The 21,622-nt window shown below is 39.7% G+C and overlaps 1 protein-coding gene across 4 annotated transcripts in view; it reads left to right on the top strand.

Moving 5' to 3' along the window:
• SNCAIP (synuclein alpha interacting protein) overlaps positions 1-21,622 on the top strand; it is an 85,446-nt gene that overhangs the window by 50,206 nt on the left and 13,618 nt on the right. For all 4 annotated transcript variants that reach the window (XM_062604525.1, XM_062604524.1, XM_062604526.1 and 1 more), the window contains 5 exons: positions 59-921; positions 2,873-3,052; positions 9,314-9,427; positions 15,054-15,179; positions 19,049-19,218. In XM_062604525.1, coding sequence (XP_062460509.1) covers positions 59-921; positions 2,873-3,052; positions 9,314-9,427; positions 15,054-15,179; positions 19,049-19,218 — 1,453 coding nt within the window. The remainder of the gene's footprint in view (positions 1-58; positions 922-2,872; positions 3,053-9,313; positions 9,428-15,053; positions 15,180-19,048; positions 19,219-21,622) is intronic.

Below are 21,622 nucleotides of genomic sequence, written 5' to 3'. Positions count from 1 at the left end.
TATCATGTCACCTGTCTGGTAGTAATTACTTCTAAATCACATTCTTCAATTTCTCTAGTTTCCAGCAGCAGCTGGAACTGTGGAGTCTCAACTCTTATTGGAAATGCACAAAAACCATCAGGAATTGCAGATGTGTGCAATAAATTCAGACCAGTGAAGAGGGTTTCCCCATTAAAGCATCAGCCAGAAAGCTCTGAGAACAATGAAAGTGATGACTGCAAGAATCAGAAGGGAGAATACCAGAAAGGTAGTGATTCTCAGTCTGCCTCTCCAAATGATGATCAGAGTCCAGAAGAAGAAGAGAGCCTTAAAAGCAAAAACATTGAGCCTGCTGTTATGCTTGGGGAGCTGGAGCACTATGACCTGGATATGGATGAAATTTTGGATGTGCCTTATATTAAATCAAGCCAGCAACTTGTTCCTTGTACAAAGGTAGTTCCTGAGAAAAAACTTTTGGGTGTGTGTTCAACAGTGAATGGTCTTAGCAGCAAGACCTGCTCTGCAGGGAACACAGAGAGCTCGCCTGCTAATAGCATGCAGTTCTATGTGCTGTCTCCTGTGAAAGGCTCTCAGCTGAGAAAAACACAGCCTATTGTCCTTGATCAGCACAAGCATTTAACAGAAGAATTAGAGCTTTCCCAGCCTTTAGTGAAGTGTAGCTCAGTCCATGAATCCGAAGCCCAGGGTAAGGGCTTCCTCAGCAGGACATTTGTTGATCCTCATGCTCACAAAACTGAGAAGACTATGCCAAACTGCCATCTGAGGACTTTCCACCTGCAGACAGCAGCGGCAGAAAACAAGCAGCTAGGGGAACTGAGTATGAACTGGAACAGTGTAGGGGGCCCAGAAGAGAGAAGCGAAGAGGGAAAAAAAATTAAGAGCATCTTAAATATTGTAAAGGAAGGCCAAATATCTTTACTGGTAAGTATCATCTTTTTCATGAAACAAGAAGAATAAAGGTTATGGGGTTTATTAAGCCGGCAAAGCTGATGAAGCACATATTTTGAAATTCTGCCTTTTTTATCTTGTGTGCTTCCTCATAATTGAGCATATGGGCTTCCAAATGGAAAGTTTTAGTCTTTAAATCAAATATGTAACAAAACAAAGATACTAGTTTTATGTAAAGACTACCAAGATTGCTAGTGTATGTAGTACACTGAAGTGTTATAGAAGGCATGAGTTTTACCTGTTGATTCACTTAAATATTGAATTTAAATCTTCATCCTTTTACAACATTTGTGGGTCGCTTTGTATAATTATTGCTGATTTACCTTAGTTATTTAGAGACTGATGATGGAAACAGAGGTGCCTCTGTTGTATTCTGATTATTATTCAGGAGTTTTCATGCTGTCTTCTTGCTGCAGCATTCACAGGCAGGAGCTTTCTCTGAAGCCTCATTGGCCTCTGACCCATATGAAATTTTTTAGTAAATTCTAGCACGGTGATCAGACACTATCAATGATGGTTTCCGAAGTAACTAGATTTAAGTGAGCACAGTGATTCAGAGAATGGGATTTCTACTCAGGGCAGCTGGTGAAGGCACAGTGTATGTATAAGAACTGGTTTTGTTAGATTTTTGTTTAGCTTCTCTGTTTACCAGTCTAGCTCAAGCACAGAGGCATGCTGTTAATGTAGCAGCAAGAACAAAAGCAGATATTCAAAGACTATACCGAGGCACAAGACAATATTAGACTGCTCAGTAAGAAATAGAAGCAAATTAAATTCACTCTGAAATAGGAGCAGAGAGAGGAAAAAGAAGTCACCATAGGCAGGTAGGTAGTAAGAAAATGCATATTATTCCCAAACAGTTCGAAAATTTTGCATGAAATAGACTAACTTAACTATACTCTTGCAAGTCTGCACACCTCTAGGAACTTACTTCTACTTCTTAACTCCATCTTCCGTCTTCTGTTTTCCTTCTGGATTTTCTCAGTCTTACTGTTTTGTCTCAAAATTACATTTGAGAAGAAATAATGTATTAGCTCATGGTTGTGTAGTATGTATACATAAATGTGTAGTATGTATACATAAATATTCCAACATTTTTTTTTAACGGAAACAAGGTACCATTTGTACCACGTGTTCTATTATGCAGTTTAACTTCATTTTAGATGGTGCTTAATGCAAGCTGCCACTTTTGTGATGAGCAAAATTAATCAGGAATTTTTTTTTTTAGGAATCATAGCTGTTTTCTGTTCAATTACTCATCAATATCTTTCTAAGTCAGACTCTTACCAGTGGTGCCACATGATAGGATGAAAGACCAGAGGTATAAACTAAAACACAGGAAGTTCCATCTGAATACAAGCAAGAACTTTGTTACTGAGCATTGGAAGAGGTTGCCCAGAGAGGTTGCAGAGTCTTCTTCTCTGGAAATATTCATGAGTAATCTGGACATAAACCTCAGCGACCCTGCTTGAGCAGGTGTCAAGATGACCCCTGGTGATCTTTTCCAAACTCAAGCATTCTATAGTTCTGTAATATAATGGAAAAAAAAAAAAAAAAAAAGAGAAACCAAACACAAAATGGACAGAAATTATGAAAATGTAGGTATTTTCGCAGGTACTTAATTGATCAAACTAGTACAAAGACTTAAAGCTACTTAAGATCTTGCACTGACAATTGTATGACAGTTGCATGAAAAAGAGAAACTACAAGTGAATCAAGCCAATTCAAACCCCATCTCTGTCCTTCTGTTAATAGTAGCCAGTTTGCATACAGTGAGGTGAAAAGCTTCTGATTTTGAGTTATTAAAGAACATTCCTGTGAGGAAACATCTTTGTGTTTGACTTGTGTCTTGGGATGTGAGGCTTAAATATTCCGTATATCTTTTTATCCTTAGCTGTAACTAACATAATGCTTTTCTTAACAGCCGCATTTAGCTGCAGATAATCTGGATAAGATCCATGATGAGTGTGACAACAACCTGTTACATGTAGCAGCATCAAGGGGACATGCAGAATGCCTGCAGCACCTCACTTCTTTGATGGGTGAAGACTGTTTGAATGAACGAAACATTGAGCAGCTAACTCCAGCTGGATTAGCAATAAAGGTAAACTAGTCTTTGTCTCCACTGTAATCATAGAATCATAGAGCACTCAGGGTTGGGAAGGACCTTAAGATCATCTAGTTCCAACACTCCTGCCATGGGCAGGGATGCTTCACACTAGACCAGGTTGCTCCAAGCCCTGTCCAACCTGGCCTTGAACACTGCCAGGGAAGGAGCATTTACCACTTCTTTAGCAACCTGTTCCAGTGCCTCACCACCCTCACAGTAAAAAACTTCTTTCTTATATCTAATCTGAACTTCTCCTGTTTAAGTTTAAACCTGCTATCCCTTGTCCTATCGCTGCAGTTCCTAAGGAAGAGTTCCTCTCTGATATCCTTATAGGCCCCCTTCAGATACTGGAAGAATGCTATGAATGCTGTGCAGCCCCTCTTCTCCAGGCTGAACTGCCCCAACTTTCTCAGCATGGGGTCTCACAAGAACAGAGTAGAGGGGCAGGATCACCTCCTTTGACCTGCTGGTCACACTCCTTTTGATGCAGCCCAGGATACGGTTGGTTTCCGTGCTGTGAGTGCACACTGAAGCCAGCTCATGTTAAGTTTCTCAGCAACCAACACCCCCAAGTCCTTCTCCGCAGGACTGCTCTCTGTCACTTCTCCTCCCAACCTGTAGCTGGGCCTGGGATGGCCCTACCCATTATCTTGCTCTTATTATGTTGGAAAATGTGAAAATTACTGTTGTTGCTGCAGTAAAATAAAACATAGTGGTGCACAGGAAGGCTGATAGTTAAACATACTGATTCTGGTTCTTTAGTAAGTGAGATTGAATAGTTGGATGCCATTTCTTTTATCCACTAAATATCTTAAGAAGAAACAAGGAAAGCGGTGAAATACAATACAAAAGTTTCTTATTCTTCTGGGATTTTATTGTTATTTACTTCTTGGGAAAACTTTAGAAATGGAAAGAGGACTGGTGGATTCCAGGTTTCCATCTTTGAGGCATGTTTTCAATGACCTCTGGCCCTGATCCAAGTTTCAGGGTTGTGGTTTTCTTTCAATTTTTCTGGGACAAGCCATATGAATATAAACCTAAACCAACAGCTAGTTGTACTAATGAAATGCTATTATAAAAGTCAGGTATTTAGCTTCAATACCTTGGCCCATGTCCAAACTGAATAGTTACAGTCTCCCAATTTAAAGTCTTACAATTTTACTTGGAAACCGTTTTCTTTTTTGTTTTTTGTTGTTTTTTTCCCCCAACCTTCATATGTTTTGTATTTATAGTCAAATAAAATCTTTTTTTAATGATTGGCTCCTTTAATTTTTATAATAGTTGAGCATGCTTTGACATTCACAGAAAAATGTGTAAATGTAATGGAGTTTTTAATGTAAATGGGGGTGCTAAGGCTCAAGTGTTTCTAATGATGACCTGCATGGCTGGACTTGACCTGGGTCATTGTGAAATGTCTTGACAGCCTTAAAGTAATTTGGCATAATTAAACTTTGTAGTCCTTGAGTCTTACTTCCAAAGTGGTTTTGCATACTGATAGAATGGACTTTATTCATTCCAAGTTCCAGAATATTACACCATGTGGGGCATGCACCTGTGTTTTACAAGAAAACTTGCATGCAGGAACAGAAATTTCCATGCAAGAAAATTTAAGCAATTCATTGATGATGCATAACGTTTCCCAGTAAAGAATTAATTAATTAAAACTAATTCTTTCGATTATAGTACTCCTTCTGACCTTTAGCTGTGAGCTAGAGAGAGAAAAATGGAGTGCTGTTATGTCATACTGTCATGTTGATAAGTTATTTTAACTAACTGCGGAGAAATCTGTTCCACATTAGCAAAATTATCTTATTTAGCAAGTAATTTATTAATTCTTTAGCTTAAATTTAAAAAATACAAAATTATTTTACTCAGTTGTGATACAAAGGAAAAACAGAATAAAAAAAATTATTAGTCACTAATATTCAAACTCAAATATGATAAGGGGGATTTTTTGTAATATACTAAAAAGAATAGAAGTAGCTTCATTGTTTCACTTCATTATTGAAATTGAGAGAAAAAGAGAAAAGTAAGTAAAATATAATGGTGTGCATTTTTGTGTTTATATACATACATTACATATGGAAAGAATAAGACAAATATCAGTTTACTCTTATTCCAGTTTTTATTACTCCCGTATAATTTTAGATGGGTTTATCACAGTATCAGAGTATGCTAGAGATTGGAAGGGACCTCAAAAGACCATCTAGTCCAATCCCCCTGCCGGAGCAGGAGCACCTAGATAATGTTACACAGGAATGTGTCCAGGCGGGTTTTGAATGTCTCCAGGGAAGGAGACTCCACAACCTCCCTGGGCAGCCTGTTCCAGTGTTCCGTCACCCTCACTGAGAAGAAGTTTCTTCTCAAGTTTAAGTGGAACCTCTTGTGTTCCAGTTTGTACCCATTACCCCTTGTCCTATCACTGTTTGCCACTGAGTAGAGCCTGGCTCCATCCTCGTGACACTCCCCCTTTATATATTTATAGACACTAATAAGGTCACCCCTCAGTCTCCTCTTCTCCAAACTATAGAGACCCAGCTCCCTCAGTCTTTCCTCATAAGGGAGATGCTCCACTCCCTTAATCATCTTCGTTGCCCTGCGCTGGACTCTCTCCAGCAGCTCCCTGTCCTTCTTGAACTGAGGGGCCCAGAACTGGACACAATATTCCAGATGGGGTCTCACCAGGGCAGAGTAGAGGGGAAGGAAGACCTCTCTCGACCTACTAACCACCCCCCTTCTAATACACCCCAGGGTGCCATTGGCCTTCTTGGCCACAAGGGCACAGTGTCGGCTCATGGTCATCCTGTCGTCCACTAGGACCCCCAGGTCCCTCTCCCCTACACTGCTAACAGGTCATTCCCCAACCTATACTGGAACCTGGGGTTGTTCCTGCCCAGATGCAGGACTCTACACTTTCCCTTGTTATATTTCATCCAGTTATTCCCTGCCCAACTCTCCAGCCTGTCCAGGTCTCGCTGGATGGCAGCACAGCCTTCTGGCGTGTCAGCCACTCCTCCCAGCTTAGTGTCATCAGCAAACTTGCTGATAGTACACTCAATTCCCCCATCTAAATCGTTGATGAATATATTAAATAATACCGGTCCCAGTACTGACCCTTGAGGCACTCCACTAGTTACAGGCCTCCAACTAGACTCAGCCCCATAGACTACAACTCTCTGGCTTCTCTCCTTCAGCCAGTTCGCAGTCCACCTCACTACCTGGTCATCCAGACCACACTTCCTCAATTTAGCTGTGAGGATGCTGTGGGAGACTGTGTCAAATGCTTTGCTGAAGTCAAGGTAGACCACATCCACCGCTCTGCCATCATCCATCCACTGTGTTATTTCCTCATAAAAGGCTAAGAGATTGGTCAAACATGATTTCCCCCTGGTGAAGCCATGTTGACTGCCCCTCATAACCCTCTTATCCTTGATATGCCTGAAGATGGCACCAAGGATAAGGTGTTCCATCACTTTCCCAGGGATGGAGGTGAGGCTGACCGGTCTATAGTTACCCGGGTCCTCCTTCTTGCCCTTTTTGAAGGCTGGAGTGACATTTGCTTTCCTCCAGTCCTCAGGCACCTCTCCCGTTTCCCAAGACTTGGTAAAGATGATGGAGAGTGGTCTAGCAATGACTTCCGCCAGTTCTCTCAGCACCCGCGGGTGCATCCCATCTGGACCCATGGATTTATGGATGTCCAGATTGCTCAACTGGTCTCTAACCCATTCCTCATCGACTAAGGCAACCCGCTCCATTGACCTGACTTCATCTAAGGTCTCAGGGGTACAGGGCTCTTCAGGACTTCCTGCATCAGAGTAGACAGAGACAAAGAATGCATTCAGTAACTCTGCCATCTCTGTATCTACTGTCACCAGGGCACCCATCCCGTTCATCAGTGGGCCTACATTGCCTCTGGTGTTAGTTTTATCTGCCATGTATTTGAAAAAGCTCTTTTTGCTGTCCTTGACCCTTCTCACCAGGTTTAATTCTACGGAGGCCTTAGTCATCCTAACTGCCTTCCTACATCCTCTAGGAGCAGCCTTATATTCCTCCCAAGTGGCCAGCCCCTCCTTCCATGACCTGTAAACTCTCCTCTTCCACTTGAGCATACCCAGCAATTCCCTATTTAGCCACGCAGGTCTCCTGGCCCTCTTCCTTGACTTCCTACGTGTCGGGATGCTTCGATCTTGAGCTCGGAAAAAGCAATCCTTGAATGCCAACCAATTATCTTGGGCCCCTTTACCTTCAAGCAGCCTTGCCCATGGGATTTCCCCTAGCAATTGCTTGAAAAGGCCAAAGTTTGCCCTGCTAAAGTCCAGGGTTGCAATTCTACTTGCTATTCTACTGGTCCTACCACACAAGATCCTGAACTCCACCATCTCGTGGTCGCTGCAACCAAGGCAGCCCTCTACCCTTACTGCTTCCACCAGACCCTCCTTGTTAGTGAGGATGAGATCCAGCAGCGCTCCTCTCCTGGTTGTCTCATCCACCATTTGCAGGAGGAAGTTATCATCCATACACTGGAGGAACCTCCTGGACTGTGGCTGGGTTGCCGAGTGGTCCTTCCAGCAAACATCAGGGAAGTTAAAATCCCCCACGACGACCACGGCCTGTGACTGTGAGGCCGCTCTCAGCTGCCTGTAGAAGGCCTCGTCAACTTCCTCACCCTGATCTGGTGGTCTGTAACAGACACCCACAACAGCATCACCCCTGCCAGCCTGCCCCTTAATTCTCACCCACAGACTCTCAACTCGCTCGTCATCTGTCCCTGGACAGAACTCGGTGCACTGTAGTTGCTCCCGCACATAAAGAGCAACCCCACCACCCCTCCTGGCTGGCCTGTCTTTCCTGAAAAGGACATAGCCCTCCATGACTATATTCCAGTCATGTGAGCTGTCCCACCACGTCTCTGTAATTGCCACCAGATCATAGTCTCCTGACTTAACACAGGTTTCCAACTCCTCCTGCTTATTTCCCATGCTGCGCACATTGGTGTACAGACATTCCAGGGAGCGAGCTGAGCACACCGATTTCACCCTAGGATTATAGGAGGCCTCCCAGTCTTCATCAATTCTGGAGCGCTGCCCCACTGGGGCAAGCCCAGCTACAACCCCATCCCCCTTCGAATTTAGTTTAAAGCTCTCCAAATGAGCCCTGCTAATTCGTGCCCCAGCATCCTTTTGCCTCTGTGAGATAATGCCATTGTCCAGACTGGTGCCCTATAAAACCAGCCGTTATCAAAGAATCCAAAGCCCTGCCTGCAGCACCAGTCTTGAAGCCAATCGTTTATATATAATATAATATAATATTTGTTACAGTCTTCTCTTTGTTTTTGTAAAAATAAGACTAAAACTTTAAATAGATATTTCTTTTCTTTTCATGATAGCTTTTTCTTTTTAATGTACGCAAACGGCTTTTTATATTTATGTATGTTGATCTCTCTAAGGTTTTGACTGAGCAATTGAAATACTTGTTTCAGCTATAAAGAATATAATAGCCTTTATTAACATGAGAGCTGAAAAATTAAGTAAGAACAGGCTGGAATCTAAGTCTTGCAAAACTGCATTTAGTGAGGTACCGTTGCTGAAAAGTAGCTGCAGCAAGGGAAGCTGCTAAAAACTCTTGCCTTTAAACTGGGCCACAAGTGTGGTCTGAAGAAAATGTTCATATCTTTCCAAAGTATCTACGTCCCACTTCACAGTAACTTGCAAACTACTAGGAGCGTGCATAACAGCTTGGAAGTCTTGAAACTAGGCTGTAAATGTGTTCAGGCCAAGAACCACCTCCTTGTTTCTGTTTATACAGTATCTATTACAGATAGGTCCTAATCCATGAGGATTAGGTGTTCAGCTACTACATACATAAGAATAATTTAGGAAGCATGGATTTGAATAGTGATTAGTGCATATCAGAGTTTGTAGGGAGACTGTTCAGTCTGCTCCAGCAAATTATCTTATTTAGTCATTGAGCCTTGCTGTACAAGTGATGAAAACAGAACTATGGTTTTTCTCTGAACAGTCTGACAGGACCAGGTTATGTATATAATACTGTTTGACTGCCACTTTCACTGCAATCAACAGCCGAACCATAACTGATACGGGACAAGATAAACAAGTGCATTACATGACAGCAGATAACACATTTTCAAACAAACTGGAATTTCATAATATTTTAATAATTCTAATAAACTTTTCTGTGTTTAGTAGACGTGTTTAGAACAGAAACAGTTGGAATGTATATTTTTTATTTGTTTAGAATGGCCAGCTGGAGTGTGTTCGATGGATGGTGAGCGAAACAGAAGCTATTGCAGAATTAAGTTGCTCAAAAGACCACCCAAGCCTTATTCATTATGCAGGTTGCTATGGCCAGGTATGACTTTAATTTACTTTTTTACATAGATTAATTTGGTGCTTGTAGAAGAATTTCAATGTAAAGCATTATTATCATTTTATGGCTTTTAACTACAGGTGTTCTTAGTTCAAATATAGAAAATCTTTTGCCACTTAATCTCTGTATTTTTTTCAGTAAGTTCCCTCCTAAATTGGGGGGGGGGGGGGGAGGTCTTTTTTCTCTCTTTCTGTCTTTCTCCTTCTCTCCCTCCTTCCCTCCCTCCCTCCCTCCCTTCCTTCCCTCCTTCCTTCCTTCCTTTCTTTCCTGACTTTCCTGTCTTTCCTTTCTTTCTTCTTTCCTTTCATTTCTTTACTTCCTTTCTTTCCTTTCTTTCCTTTCCTTTCTTTCCTTTCCTTCATTTCCTTTCTTCCTTTCCTTTCTTTCCTTTCCTTCTTTTTTAACTAATGGCTTGGAGAAGATTAGGTGGCATATTAGGCCAACCTATCAGTCTCAGGAACATAGAATCATAGAATAGGTAGGGTTGGAAAGGACCTTAAGTTCATCTAGTTCCAACCCCAACAGGTAGGGAAATGAGCTGTCATAATCCCTAGAGGACTCCTAGGACATATTAGAAAATCATCAGACATTTGGGGATAGTTCACATTTCCTTTCCAGGAGAGATTAATCTCAAAAAAAAATTGGCAAATTGTGGCAATTTGGGAACTCAGTATATTGGCAGTGAAGTGTGTTGAAACTTGAACACCATCTGCCTACTTCTAGCCGGTTTTATTGAGAATTGCATATAAAATATGTTGTAAATTGATCCTCTTCCACACCTCACTTATCTATAAATCTAATGATGAGAAAACACAAGAAGTACAGCATTTCAGTGCTTTTCTAATGTCTGGGGAAACATATACCACTTAATTGCACCACATTCTTATCCCACAAAGTCTGTTTTTCCGAAGTAGACCTTTCAATAACCTCTGTTCAACAGACTTTCTCCAGGATCTTCTATACAAGGAATAGTGATAGGTTATTTTTCTATAATCTCTTTGGCAGGTGGTCCAGTTTAACGCTCAGTTTCTACAACAGAGATTAAGAATAAATGCAGAAAACCCACTATTTTTGTGCTAGTGCTTTTTTCCTCTTTACTTGTTAAGCGAGAACAAGCAAAATATAACCACTAAGAAAATTATCTTTTTATTTCCAGTACAAGTGTGGTTGTCTCATTCAGTGCCATAGAATTATGGTGACATATTTCTGCTGTTAACTGATCCTGTCCAGCCATGAATTTACTGGAGGGAGAAGGAAAGAGAGGGGGCAGGTTTGGAAGGCTGAGCTGGAAGTCTACCCTTTCTCTTCCTGTTTCATTGGGCACAAAGGCACACTTGATTTCATGTTATGCAAAGACCTCCTTTGCCTTTTTTCCGTTCACCTACTATGCAGATGTTACCGGTGCAAGTTAGGACCCTGTTGAATATACTGATTGGTGTTGTCCTGCTTTCCACAGCAAGTTTGACCTGTAAACGTACCACTGAATTTAGGGAGGCTTGGAGCCAGATCAGGATTGGATTCAAGAAAGGTGTGTTTGCTACTGGGAAGAAAACATCTGGAAAAGAAAATTTCATGTGAACTTACATTCATATCTTCAATTGATTAGCCTAATTTCGTCCTCATCTCTGAAAATATTTGTACAAGCTAAATCCAGTAAGCTTTGGGGTTTTTTTTCAGTCAGCTATTCTATCTAATTCCAGGAACAAACCTGGCACCCTTTATATAGATTCTTTTCAGAGAAGGATGGAAGCTCTACCAGTTAAGAAACACCAGTTACCCATGAAATTTAAAAAGGTAATATATAAATTGCTGACAATTTTTCTTAGTTAGCTGAATGCCAAGGAAAGTTCACATGTAATGGCAATTATCTTTTATATATATATATAATTCATAAATATCTTGCAAACATGAGGGAATGTTGAGGCTGAATGTTTGCCAGACTGTCTTACCCAACTGTGTTAAGGCAAAAAAAAAACAACTTTGAGAAATTCAAATATGTAGCTGGCACTTTCCTCAAAGTTTTGATTTATTTTACCATTACTTACATGAGAGATAATCTGTGTAAACACTGGTCTTGGCAGAATTACAAGAGTAATATTTTTACGAGGAAGACCTGTTACTGAATCATTTTCTAAAAGAGTCAGTCCATCCATTGTTTCCCCAGACATTAGACATGGCCACCATATTTTTCTTCAATAAATATCATTTAGAATGGGCAGCAAAAGGGAGTTGATAGCATAGCTTCTATGTTGAAGGTCGTCAAACCACAGCCATGGCCTGACTCCAAAGACGTCTCAACAATGTTACATTTTCCAGTGAGAGAGGAACTACATAAGTTCATGTGATGGAATATAGGAAGAGCTTAAAGTCAACCTGTAGCCTGATCAGCTGCTCCTCCTATCAAGGGCTTCTTTACGCATGGGATTATGCAAGATACAAACAGGGCTGTTGGCAGTCCTCTCCATGCCAGGTATAAATCACAGGTACATGGCAGATTGTGTACCAGCTATGTCTGGCACAGACACCATGTGACAGGAAGAAGTGGTGGTGCAGTCCTAGATTCACGTAGTAGTAGTTCCTGAGTAAGAGTTTCACAGGGCTGTAATTTCTTCCAACACGGATACTGTGGTAGCATGCACTAGCACAGAAGAGGCAGAAGGGGGGGGGGAATGCCGAGGGTTTGTTGCCTCCAAGCTCCAGACAGTCTAACAGAACTTTAGGGAAGCAGAGCTACAGCATGACTGAGAACCTAGAAAGGGTTCCGAACACCACTTGGCAATGGTGTAATGTGGAGAGCACAGTGGGCAGGACAGTGTGACATTCAGGTATGCAAATGTCTAACAACACACCTATTTTTCACCTTCAGGATGTTTGAAGATGTTCCCTGTCTAATGTCATTTTTGCAAGAATAATGTGTTTTTTCACTCACTCTATGGTGAAGGGATATTGGGAAGGGTACCTTATTTAATTAATATCAACTGATGAGGTTAAGATTACAGTTGGTCCTCCTCACCGTGCTAAGCCTTCCATTTGTAGTCTAATGGTTTAAATGGTGCATGTTAGTTCTTTCTGCTCCAAAACTCAGCCAAAGGCTTTGGTAGAGCCAAAGTCTGCAGCTTGTCACAAAGCAGAAATTATGTATTGTGACATTTTCCCAGGATCTATTTTTAGGGAGGCTTGAATTATTATAGGCCTAGAATATGTGAGAGAGGTTATTAACCACTGCTACAACATAAGGCCATTGTAGGTCTTGGAAGGATCAGATAGACTAAGTAACTTGTCAGTATTTGTCATTTCCTGTTACATAACAAATATGTGATTATTTTCCATTGTCTTAATCTCATGAATTTTCTGATCTTTCATTTTGTCTGAGTAAATTGAGTTGATTTTTTTAACCTATTCCTAAGAACACTTTTGTCCCAAATAGATAATGTATTACTGAAGTGATATATTTTTCATATATAATTTTTTATTTTCCCTAGATGTAAATGAAGAAAGTAGCTGGGTTTGCGTTTTTGTTTTGCTCTGGATTGTTTTGTGTTGTCAAGAGTACGTTTGTTGAAAAATACGGTTATTTGAGAGGAACACAAACTGTTTGAGTAGGCCTCTGACTTTGAGCCTGTGATCAGCTGATGCCCAGACAGTCCAAAGTACAGATGATTACCTTTAGCCTTCTAGGCACTTGATTTCCATGTTGATAAGATAAATGACTAGAAAGCATCATTTGCTCCACGATGATAGTGATCATAAAATTACAGAACATGCTTAACATTCTAGTTCCTATTATGTTTCAAATAAATATACGATTCCAAAGCTGTAGCTGTCTTCCAGTTCTACAGAGGAGTTTTGCTAATATATTTTTCTTTTAATTATTAAAACATAAGGGCAATTCATAGGAGTAGTGTAATCCTTTTTCACCGCTGGCCAACACCACAGGCATCTCAAGAAATTGCTCAAATTTTAAAAGGGGTATGTGATCTGAAGTCATCTCTCCATGCTGGCTGTCAGCTATATTAGGCATTCAGCCAAGGAGAAGTAAATATACCTACCCCTTCACCCTGTAATAAAAACAAAACTGCTGTTAAAGTGGAAATATGAAGAAGATAAGTTCCAGACAGACTAGCCCTTTGAAGCAGTAAGCAGAGATCCAGGTGCTTGAATAATGAGAATCATTTAGAAGAAACCTAAAAGAGTCTGAATCTCTTTTTCCTTGATATTGAAATTTCTGTGGTACTTTCAGACACAAAAAAAAAAAGAGGATTATGCTCAAGGTTACTAGGTAAAATTTCCTTTTCTCATTTTTATTCTTTCTCTTTCCTACCTGATTACTGCTCAGAGTCCTAGACATGTTTTCAGTACTGTTTCATTTGGGTACATTTCATTCTTACAGGCCCATGTATCTGACTGTGAGTGATGATGTACTTAGTATTGCTGAAGCAACTGAGGTACTGCAGGTTAAGTCTGTGCGTTGGTGTTTGCCTCACCAAGACTAGAAACCATTTTGAACTAGAGCTCCTAGCTAGTATAACACATGATAGATGTCAAAGGAAGATAAGAAAAAAAAATTTTAAATGAAGTTTCAAGCTAGAAAGTAATTTATTCTTTCCAGCTATTCAGATGCAAAAACTGTGACTACAGCTGTAGTCAGCTACCCTTTGATGGACCTCACTTTTTAATGTAATCTGTAGGTTAATTCTAGATATTCATTATATATCACATTCAGCAATGCACAATGAAATTTAATTTGGAGAGTCATGGAAGGTTCCTAGAGAGAAGAAGATTTTTCCAAATAAACCTGCTGGGACACGTAAGAAATAGAATAAGCATAGTGCACTTACGTAAACTGTCCACTGTTAGGAAAGAATACCCATATAAATGTGTATACATGTACACTGTAAATATGTATAAATATACACTGGCATACATGTGCAAAAAGCAATGTTGAAAAGAGTTAGGTTAGCATCTCAGTTTTTGCTTCCGGACTTCCACTTCCAAGTTTGCAGTTCATGTTTTCCCATCCTTCCCAACATGCACTCGCATACAAGCAGTCAACTAGCCAACACACTGAGAACTCAGGGTAGAGGGATTTCCTAGGTTTAGTTGTATTGCTTCTCCTCTTGCACACACAGAGGTGGGCAGGTGATAGATTTGAAGAATCTTAACTGCTCAGCTCTGTGACCTCCATATACTCCTGCTTTACTTTTCCAGAGAGGCTTGTGAGGTTTCACTACATTTCACAAGCTCGTTTTCAGATTGACATACAGGCTCTTCTGCCCAAGGTCTCCCCTGCAATATGCGGGCATGCATGCTTTTTAATGAACAATTTTTCAGAAGTACAGTACAGTAATAACAGTACAGTGTTACAGTACTCATATTTTTCCTAGTATGTCTTTTTATAAAACAAAGTACTTCAGTTTATTTATCCAGGGAACAAACAAACAAACAACAGAGGCAGACACATGATACATTAAGTCTTACAAAGTTAAGAGAGATGAAAACAAGGAATTATTGGACAACATTAGTAACAGAAGACAGTAGCCATAATCTAGCACATTTAGGGCTGTATTATTTTTTTGTGTGTGTGACATCTCTTTCCCCCTCCCCCTAGGAGAAAATCCTTCTGTGGCTTCTTCAGTTCATGCAAGAACAGGGAATTTCACTGGATGAAGTCGACCAGGATGGAAATACTGCTGTTCACATAGCTGCTCAACATGGTTATCTAGGATGCATACAGGTAGAGTGATAGCTGTACCAGAAACCTCGTTACATCAAATCACTAATAAAATGATTATAAGAGATCTTACAAGAGGGAGTAATTATTGATACATTAAAATATACTAGAATGAGGAACTTTAAAGCAGTAGGACTCAGACTGAAATACTGAAAAGATCTGGATTTCGATTCTGTTGTCAATTATGCTGTTGTAAGCCCAAAGTAACTGTTGTATTGCAAGAATAAAGTGTGCTTATATTGTTATATTGTTTATACATGAGCAACTAGTGTATACGCTTTTATGTTACAAAAGGGCAGCCAGAGTAGATAGTTGTACTCTTCTGATGTTTTCCTTCCATTTCTTTTTCCAGTGAATAGTTGTAGCTCTCCTGCTTAGGCAAAGTCTGGCAGATAAGTTTATCTATGTTGAAGGATTTCCACCCTGAGTAAACCATTCTTTCCAGACTTAGAATTTTTGAATGTGTCTATACTGAATAATGCAGTGTAATGCCGATTTCTAACTATTTCTCAATGAATTGGCCTGGCCACTGAAAGCAGTATAGTTGTGTCTTATAGAGCTACTGAAAAGGGTAGTTTGTCCTGCTAAGAAGGTTTATGCAGCTATAGTACTTCTGGGAGCCAGATCTGAATAAAACAGTTCGGATACCTCTTTACAGTACCATTGTCAAGTGCAGACATACCAAAAAAGCTATAAGGTTGAACTGGATGGCTAGGTTAAACATCTCAACTCTGCAGATTTGCAGTTGAATTGCTGATGTACTTTTTGGCCATCAAAGTTGTTAGAACCTTTAGTTACAGAAGCACATTTCAGTGTTCAGTGCTGTCAGCACTTAAAGTGAAAGCTGATTGGAGAAGAAATAATAATAAAATTATTTCAGAAATGTATTTGAGAAACAAATTAGTCATTGGATAAAAACAGATAAAAGAATAAATAACCATGTGGCAGAAAGGTAAGAAATAGAAATCAAGGTGATCAATCCAGGCAGGGGAGGAAAATTTATGTGAGAAGGAGAAGTAATTCCCAGAGTCTAAGGACTCAGATACATATCAGTAAATGAGTTAATCCTGTTACCATATATGACAGCACTTCTTAGTTCACTGCAAATACAGAAAATCTGTATTAATTCAATGCTAAAAGAAATACAGCTAGTCAGTTCTCATTATCTAACCTCTCTGGAGTGCACAGTTATGTTAAATCTGCAGATACATAGCTGCTTATTATTATTATAGCAGTCTATCTATGTACTTGGACACCAAGAAGACTGCTAAAGCCAGTTCGAGAGTCTCACACGATGAAAAAAGGAAAACAAGTGACAGCCAAGCTGAATGAATAGACTTGAAAAGAACACAGTCAAATAGATTTGGAGGAAGTGACTGTGCATTTTCTCATTGATGTCTGTCTTTTTAAGATGTCAGGGATGGACCCTCTACAAACCCTCATGAGAAAAAAAAATAAAGATCATCACATCCATGCTAATTTTAGTGGTTTTAATATTGTATTGTGACAAACTATAATCAGTTGAAAAAAAGTGGATAGAAGAAATGTTGATGATTTACTGGGGGGGAGCACTACTGTGGTAGGGTGTGTTGCTAACTCAACAGTGCCTCATCAAGATGGACAATGAATTTCAAAGAGAAATGAGAGTAGATGAGTTTGAACAGAGTGGTGACATCTGCAGGCTGTTTTCATGGATAAAACAAAACAAAAAAGAGAATAGCCCTGCTTTCCCTGTGAAGAATGAACCTTAATAAATAGCTTAGAATTCTCAATATTATTTTATTGTAGATAAATGTAGAAATCAAAAAGTGTTTTGTGCTGAAGTGAAACCAGGAGAAATAAAACATGAAAATATCTAATGACAACAAAAATATACAATGTTAGTAGTGTCACTTCATGAACACCTCAGTCTTAAGCGTAGTTGAGGTTTTGTTGTGCTCTACGCAAAATAAGCCTTCTTCCAAGTGAGTTTATAGTCTAATTTAAAACAATATACAGTGAATGATATGGTAAAAGGAAAGAAGTGATAAAGCGGGCATGGAGATTCTAAGTAGCATTACAAAAGATGGAGGGTCACCAGCTGTCAGTGATTCTCTGGCTCTCTCTTTGAGCTGGTGATGCTCTTACCATGTTCCAAACTATAAGATTGCTTTCTACAGAACTTTCCCTTCTTTATTTTCTTTATCAGAAAATTAAACCAAATTTATTGACATGCGATGCAGTGACAGACTTTTGGTAAGTTCCCTTTCTCTATAGATTTAGAAGCCCAGACAGATCACCATTCCTCTTCTCTGTAAGCAGATGTAGAGGTCTCTGTGGCTGGTGTTCTTAGTCAACAAGGCCACTCCAATGCTTGGTGGATTACCAACTCTGCTTGCATAAGTCAACCAAGAGCTCAGCCACGCAATACCTCTTCTTCATCTGTATGTGTGATGTCAATAATGCTGTAGTTTAAGAATGCATTATGATTTTGTTCAGAATTTTTTCCAAAGTGCTATGAGCAATGTGTGTCTGAACATTGCTGAGAATATTTAGGTCCTATCTTAAATGCACACCAGTAAAGCAAATAGTGCATAACACTAATTATCATAAACGGATTGAAAAGGCTGAAGATTTGGTCTCGATTGGACGTCTTGAGATCAATCTGACAGAACTTCTTTGCCTTTACAATGCTCTGGATTCAAGTCCCCGAAGTAACTCAAATGTCATGCTCACAACTTAGATAGTTCTTCAGCAACAAACTAGGTTTCTTTGCTAGCACTGTGAGTAACACAGGAGTATACATCAAAATATAAGCCATTATTTCTCTTAATGACTAAAAGTTGGCGTATATTTGAGTATATCTTTAAAAGAGAACAGAGAATGTAACCAAGCAAGTGCAAAGCAATGAGACTTTTTTCAGCATTAAAAACACATATACAGAAAAGAACCCCAAGCAAACAAACAAAACCAAAACCAACAGAACAAATGTAAAGTGATGGTACATACTTTTTTTTTTTTCTGCAAAAAGAAATTTTGTCTGTCTGACTTAAAAGGCATTGTTGAAAAGTATCTGCCATATTTTTCCTATCCAAACATCATTTGGCTAAGGAATCAGGAAATTGAGACTGTCTGTTGAGTGCTTTAAACTTAAATTAGGAAATTAAGAGCTAAACCAGAAAGAGAGTCAGCAAATACTGTAGTAAAGACTCTCCTAAAATGAGATTCTAAGGGTGTGTTGCAATGCAGCACAGAGATCCCAAGAACAGTAGATACCAGACCTGGTAAGCCAATACAGCTGATCACCGTCTTCTATAAATTGGCTAGCAGTGTGTTCAGTCTGCCCTGGACCCTGATGTTATCAAGTCATTTTAATTGCACTTGCCTGTGTCTTCTTTTTTAAAATTACCATGTGCAAATTTAGCACAACGTTCAGTAATGCATAGACACATGCATCTGAAAAACTTTTGTTACTGTGGCTCAGTATTGGTTATAAGGTACCTGAAAGTAAGTCCTGTGTTTTCATTTGGTAGTCCTGCTCACTCTACGAATACTAAAAGTCATAGTGTACTGTACAAACAAGCGAACAGAAGACTGAGTAGAACTCCAAAGAGAGAGGAAAGAAGAATATAGCCTTTTCTTAGTTCTTCTGAACAACAGCTCATTTCTTCTGTGTTATCCTTGCACCTGACTGCTAGATTTTGATGGTATGTGTTTTGAGCTCAGTCTGCATACAGACTTGCAAGTGACCAATTTTTAAAAGTGATTGGCTTAGACCAGCATTTCCAAGCATTTTATTCAGGAGTGATTTGGGCCCAGTCAATATTGTGCTTAACTAGAAGTCAGAACAGAAACATTTACAGATGTCAGTGTTTCTTTTTGTGTTTTTACAGACATTGGTTGAATATGGAGCAAATGTCACCATGCAAAACCACGTGGGAGAGAAACCCTCACAAAGTGCTGAGCGACATGGGCACACCATGTGCTCCCGCTACTTGGTAGTTGTGGAGACATGTATGTCATTGGCCTCTCAGGTGGTCAAGCTAACTAAGCAGCTAAAGGAGTAAGTGTTTCATTGCTAGCATTGGAATCATTCTTAAAATACCCTACTTTGTCTTTAATTTATTAGCAGTGTCTCGTTTCTGCTTCTTGTGTATGATACTTTCAAGTCATATTTCTACCTTATTTCTCCACTCTTTCCTGTTCTCAAGAATTTGCCCCTTCACCTTTAACAGCTCAGTTTTTCAGCTGTTCTCTTTGTAGGCAGTTTGCTGTGAACATAGATGAAAGGAGTGGAACAGGGTATGTATGAAGCAATATAGTCCCTTTTCTGTTTGCATACCTAGGGATCACATTGTTGATGATCATAATTTCTGTTCACATAGCATGCTTTTATATACAGTGAGTTTCTTTTTCTAATTACAGTGCTGGGGGTTGATGTTGGGAAAAATAATGAAAATAATAGTTGCGCGGGGGGGGGAGGTTGGACTTGAAAGGTCACCAAAGCCCACAGTGGCTTCTTAGGAAATACGCTCTGTTTTTTCTTCATAGGAGCTGGTTTGAATATTTTTGTTCGGGTTTTATTAAACATTCTGTAAAAGGCCTGTTATTTTGAAACATGAATTTACGCAGTTGCTTGCTTTTATTGTAGATGCAGTTACTGTGACTTAGTAATGTTGACAGGTTCGTAAGACTCTTAGAAACCATCAGCACTGACCTAACATTGTTTTGACTTAGATGCATGATGAAGAGCTTGTCAGCTACCACAAGCCATGAAAATAGTTTCTGATAATCCTATGTACCAGGTGTTTTGTGGTTGGTTCATTTGCTGGGAAATACTAAAATATACAAATCAGCTGATATAAAAGGAAAAAAAAAAAGAGAACATAGGGTATTTCTTGAGTAGCCTGCATTACCATCTGAATCATCTCAATGTATATAATGAAATTTCCTCATAACTCAGCAGGAAAAAAATTGCACACACCAAGAAGTAAGAATGGCGACCTCAGATTCTCCATGTTTCAATTCTTTTCAGTGCTCACCCAGTATTTGATATCTCTCCTATGGAAAAGAAAGACTTGTTACGCCAGCCAGCAGGCTGTTTACCCCCAGAGAAATAGTCTAGTTCTGACAAAAATACTGCCACTTTTTCAAGTCTCTCCCTGTCATCTTACAGACTGCACGCATAAGAAGTCATTTAAATTATTCTTATCTGGCTCCTGGTGGGTTCCTTTACTTGTCTCAGCTGGAGTTAAATCTGCTTCCTTTCAGCAGCCTATTTTTTCAGGCTTCAGATTTAGCTCCAGTAACTGCAGCATCAGTCTTTTCTTCCATGTCTACAAAGAGACTGAGTCTTGTGCAATCCTATTGCAGTTTACTGAGGCAGTGAAATACTCTATTTTCTGCTTGAAAGATCAGCTTCTATGTGGCTATTTGGGCTCCAAGCTTCAGGCTGTGAATGGCTCTGATAGACGCAATGGACCATGTTCAGAGGCCCATGCTCAGGAGCTATAGAGGATGACAGAAAAATCTTCCACTGCTTTGCAGGCCCATCCTACATAAAAATCCAAGTACATGCCTGGGCATTGGCATCTTCTCAAGGATATTTACCTCTAGCATAACAGGAGAATTCATTGGTTACTGCAGCTCTGAAGATCCTGAAAGCACCAGATAGCAACAGATGGAAGTCCAGTTTATGCTTTATCACTTCAAACTGCATTTACCTAAGGATATCTCCAACTTGGCTAAATCAGCTGTATTTCCTCCACCTATTTCTGCTGATGTTAATGGACAAAGTTCTAGAGACAGAGGAGCTATGATTGCATCATGATGGATTATGTGAATGGTTCGTATCAACACATAATGTGCTTCCCAGCCATCCCTCAACTGCTGTAAACACAAGCTGATCATTCAGTCTTCTTTTATTCTCGGTGCTTAGTAGCCTCTCTCTGGTAACACTGTATCTCCCCAGCTACAGGAAGACCAGAGTGGTTGATATCGTGCAAGAATAGCAGCACAGAAACTGTCTTAGACCAGCACCTACCAAGACCTGTCTTCAAAGGTCCTAAACCAAAGAAGGAAGTACTTTCTTTTGCTCTCTTTTCATGAGCCCTCAATCATCAAGGCAACACAGAGCAGTTCTAGAGAAGAGTGATCCCAATTCATCTCACTTTTTGGAGCCATTCCTGAAAAGAAGGCCTACAACCAAAACAGTAAAATCACATTTTGCCGGAGTATTCACATCTTTCAGCTCTTTGGTCCAAAGCAGCTCAACTACAAATGCTCTGTTGAATCTTCACAAGAGTATTAACTGAGACTTTTTCTCAAAAGAGGGAAGGAACTAAAAAAACCCAACTGTTTCTGGTTTCAAAATAAAAGTGTATGTATGTTTACATCTCTTACTAATTATAGATTTTTTCTCAATCCAGTAGGACTTTCTGAATTAAACAAAATGCTTATGACACAAA

The sequence above is a fragment of the Pezoporus occidentalis genome, unplaced genomic scaffold (assembly GCF_034315485.1).
Source record: "Pezoporus occidentalis ecotype Australia unplaced genomic scaffold, CSIRO_AGI_Poc_V1 ctg86, whole genome shotgun sequence".
NCBI classification, from domain to species: domain Eukaryota; kingdom Metazoa; phylum Chordata; class Aves; order Psittaciformes; family Psittacidae; genus Pezoporus; species Pezoporus occidentalis.
This window is presented reverse-complemented; position numbering and strand designations above follow the sequence as displayed.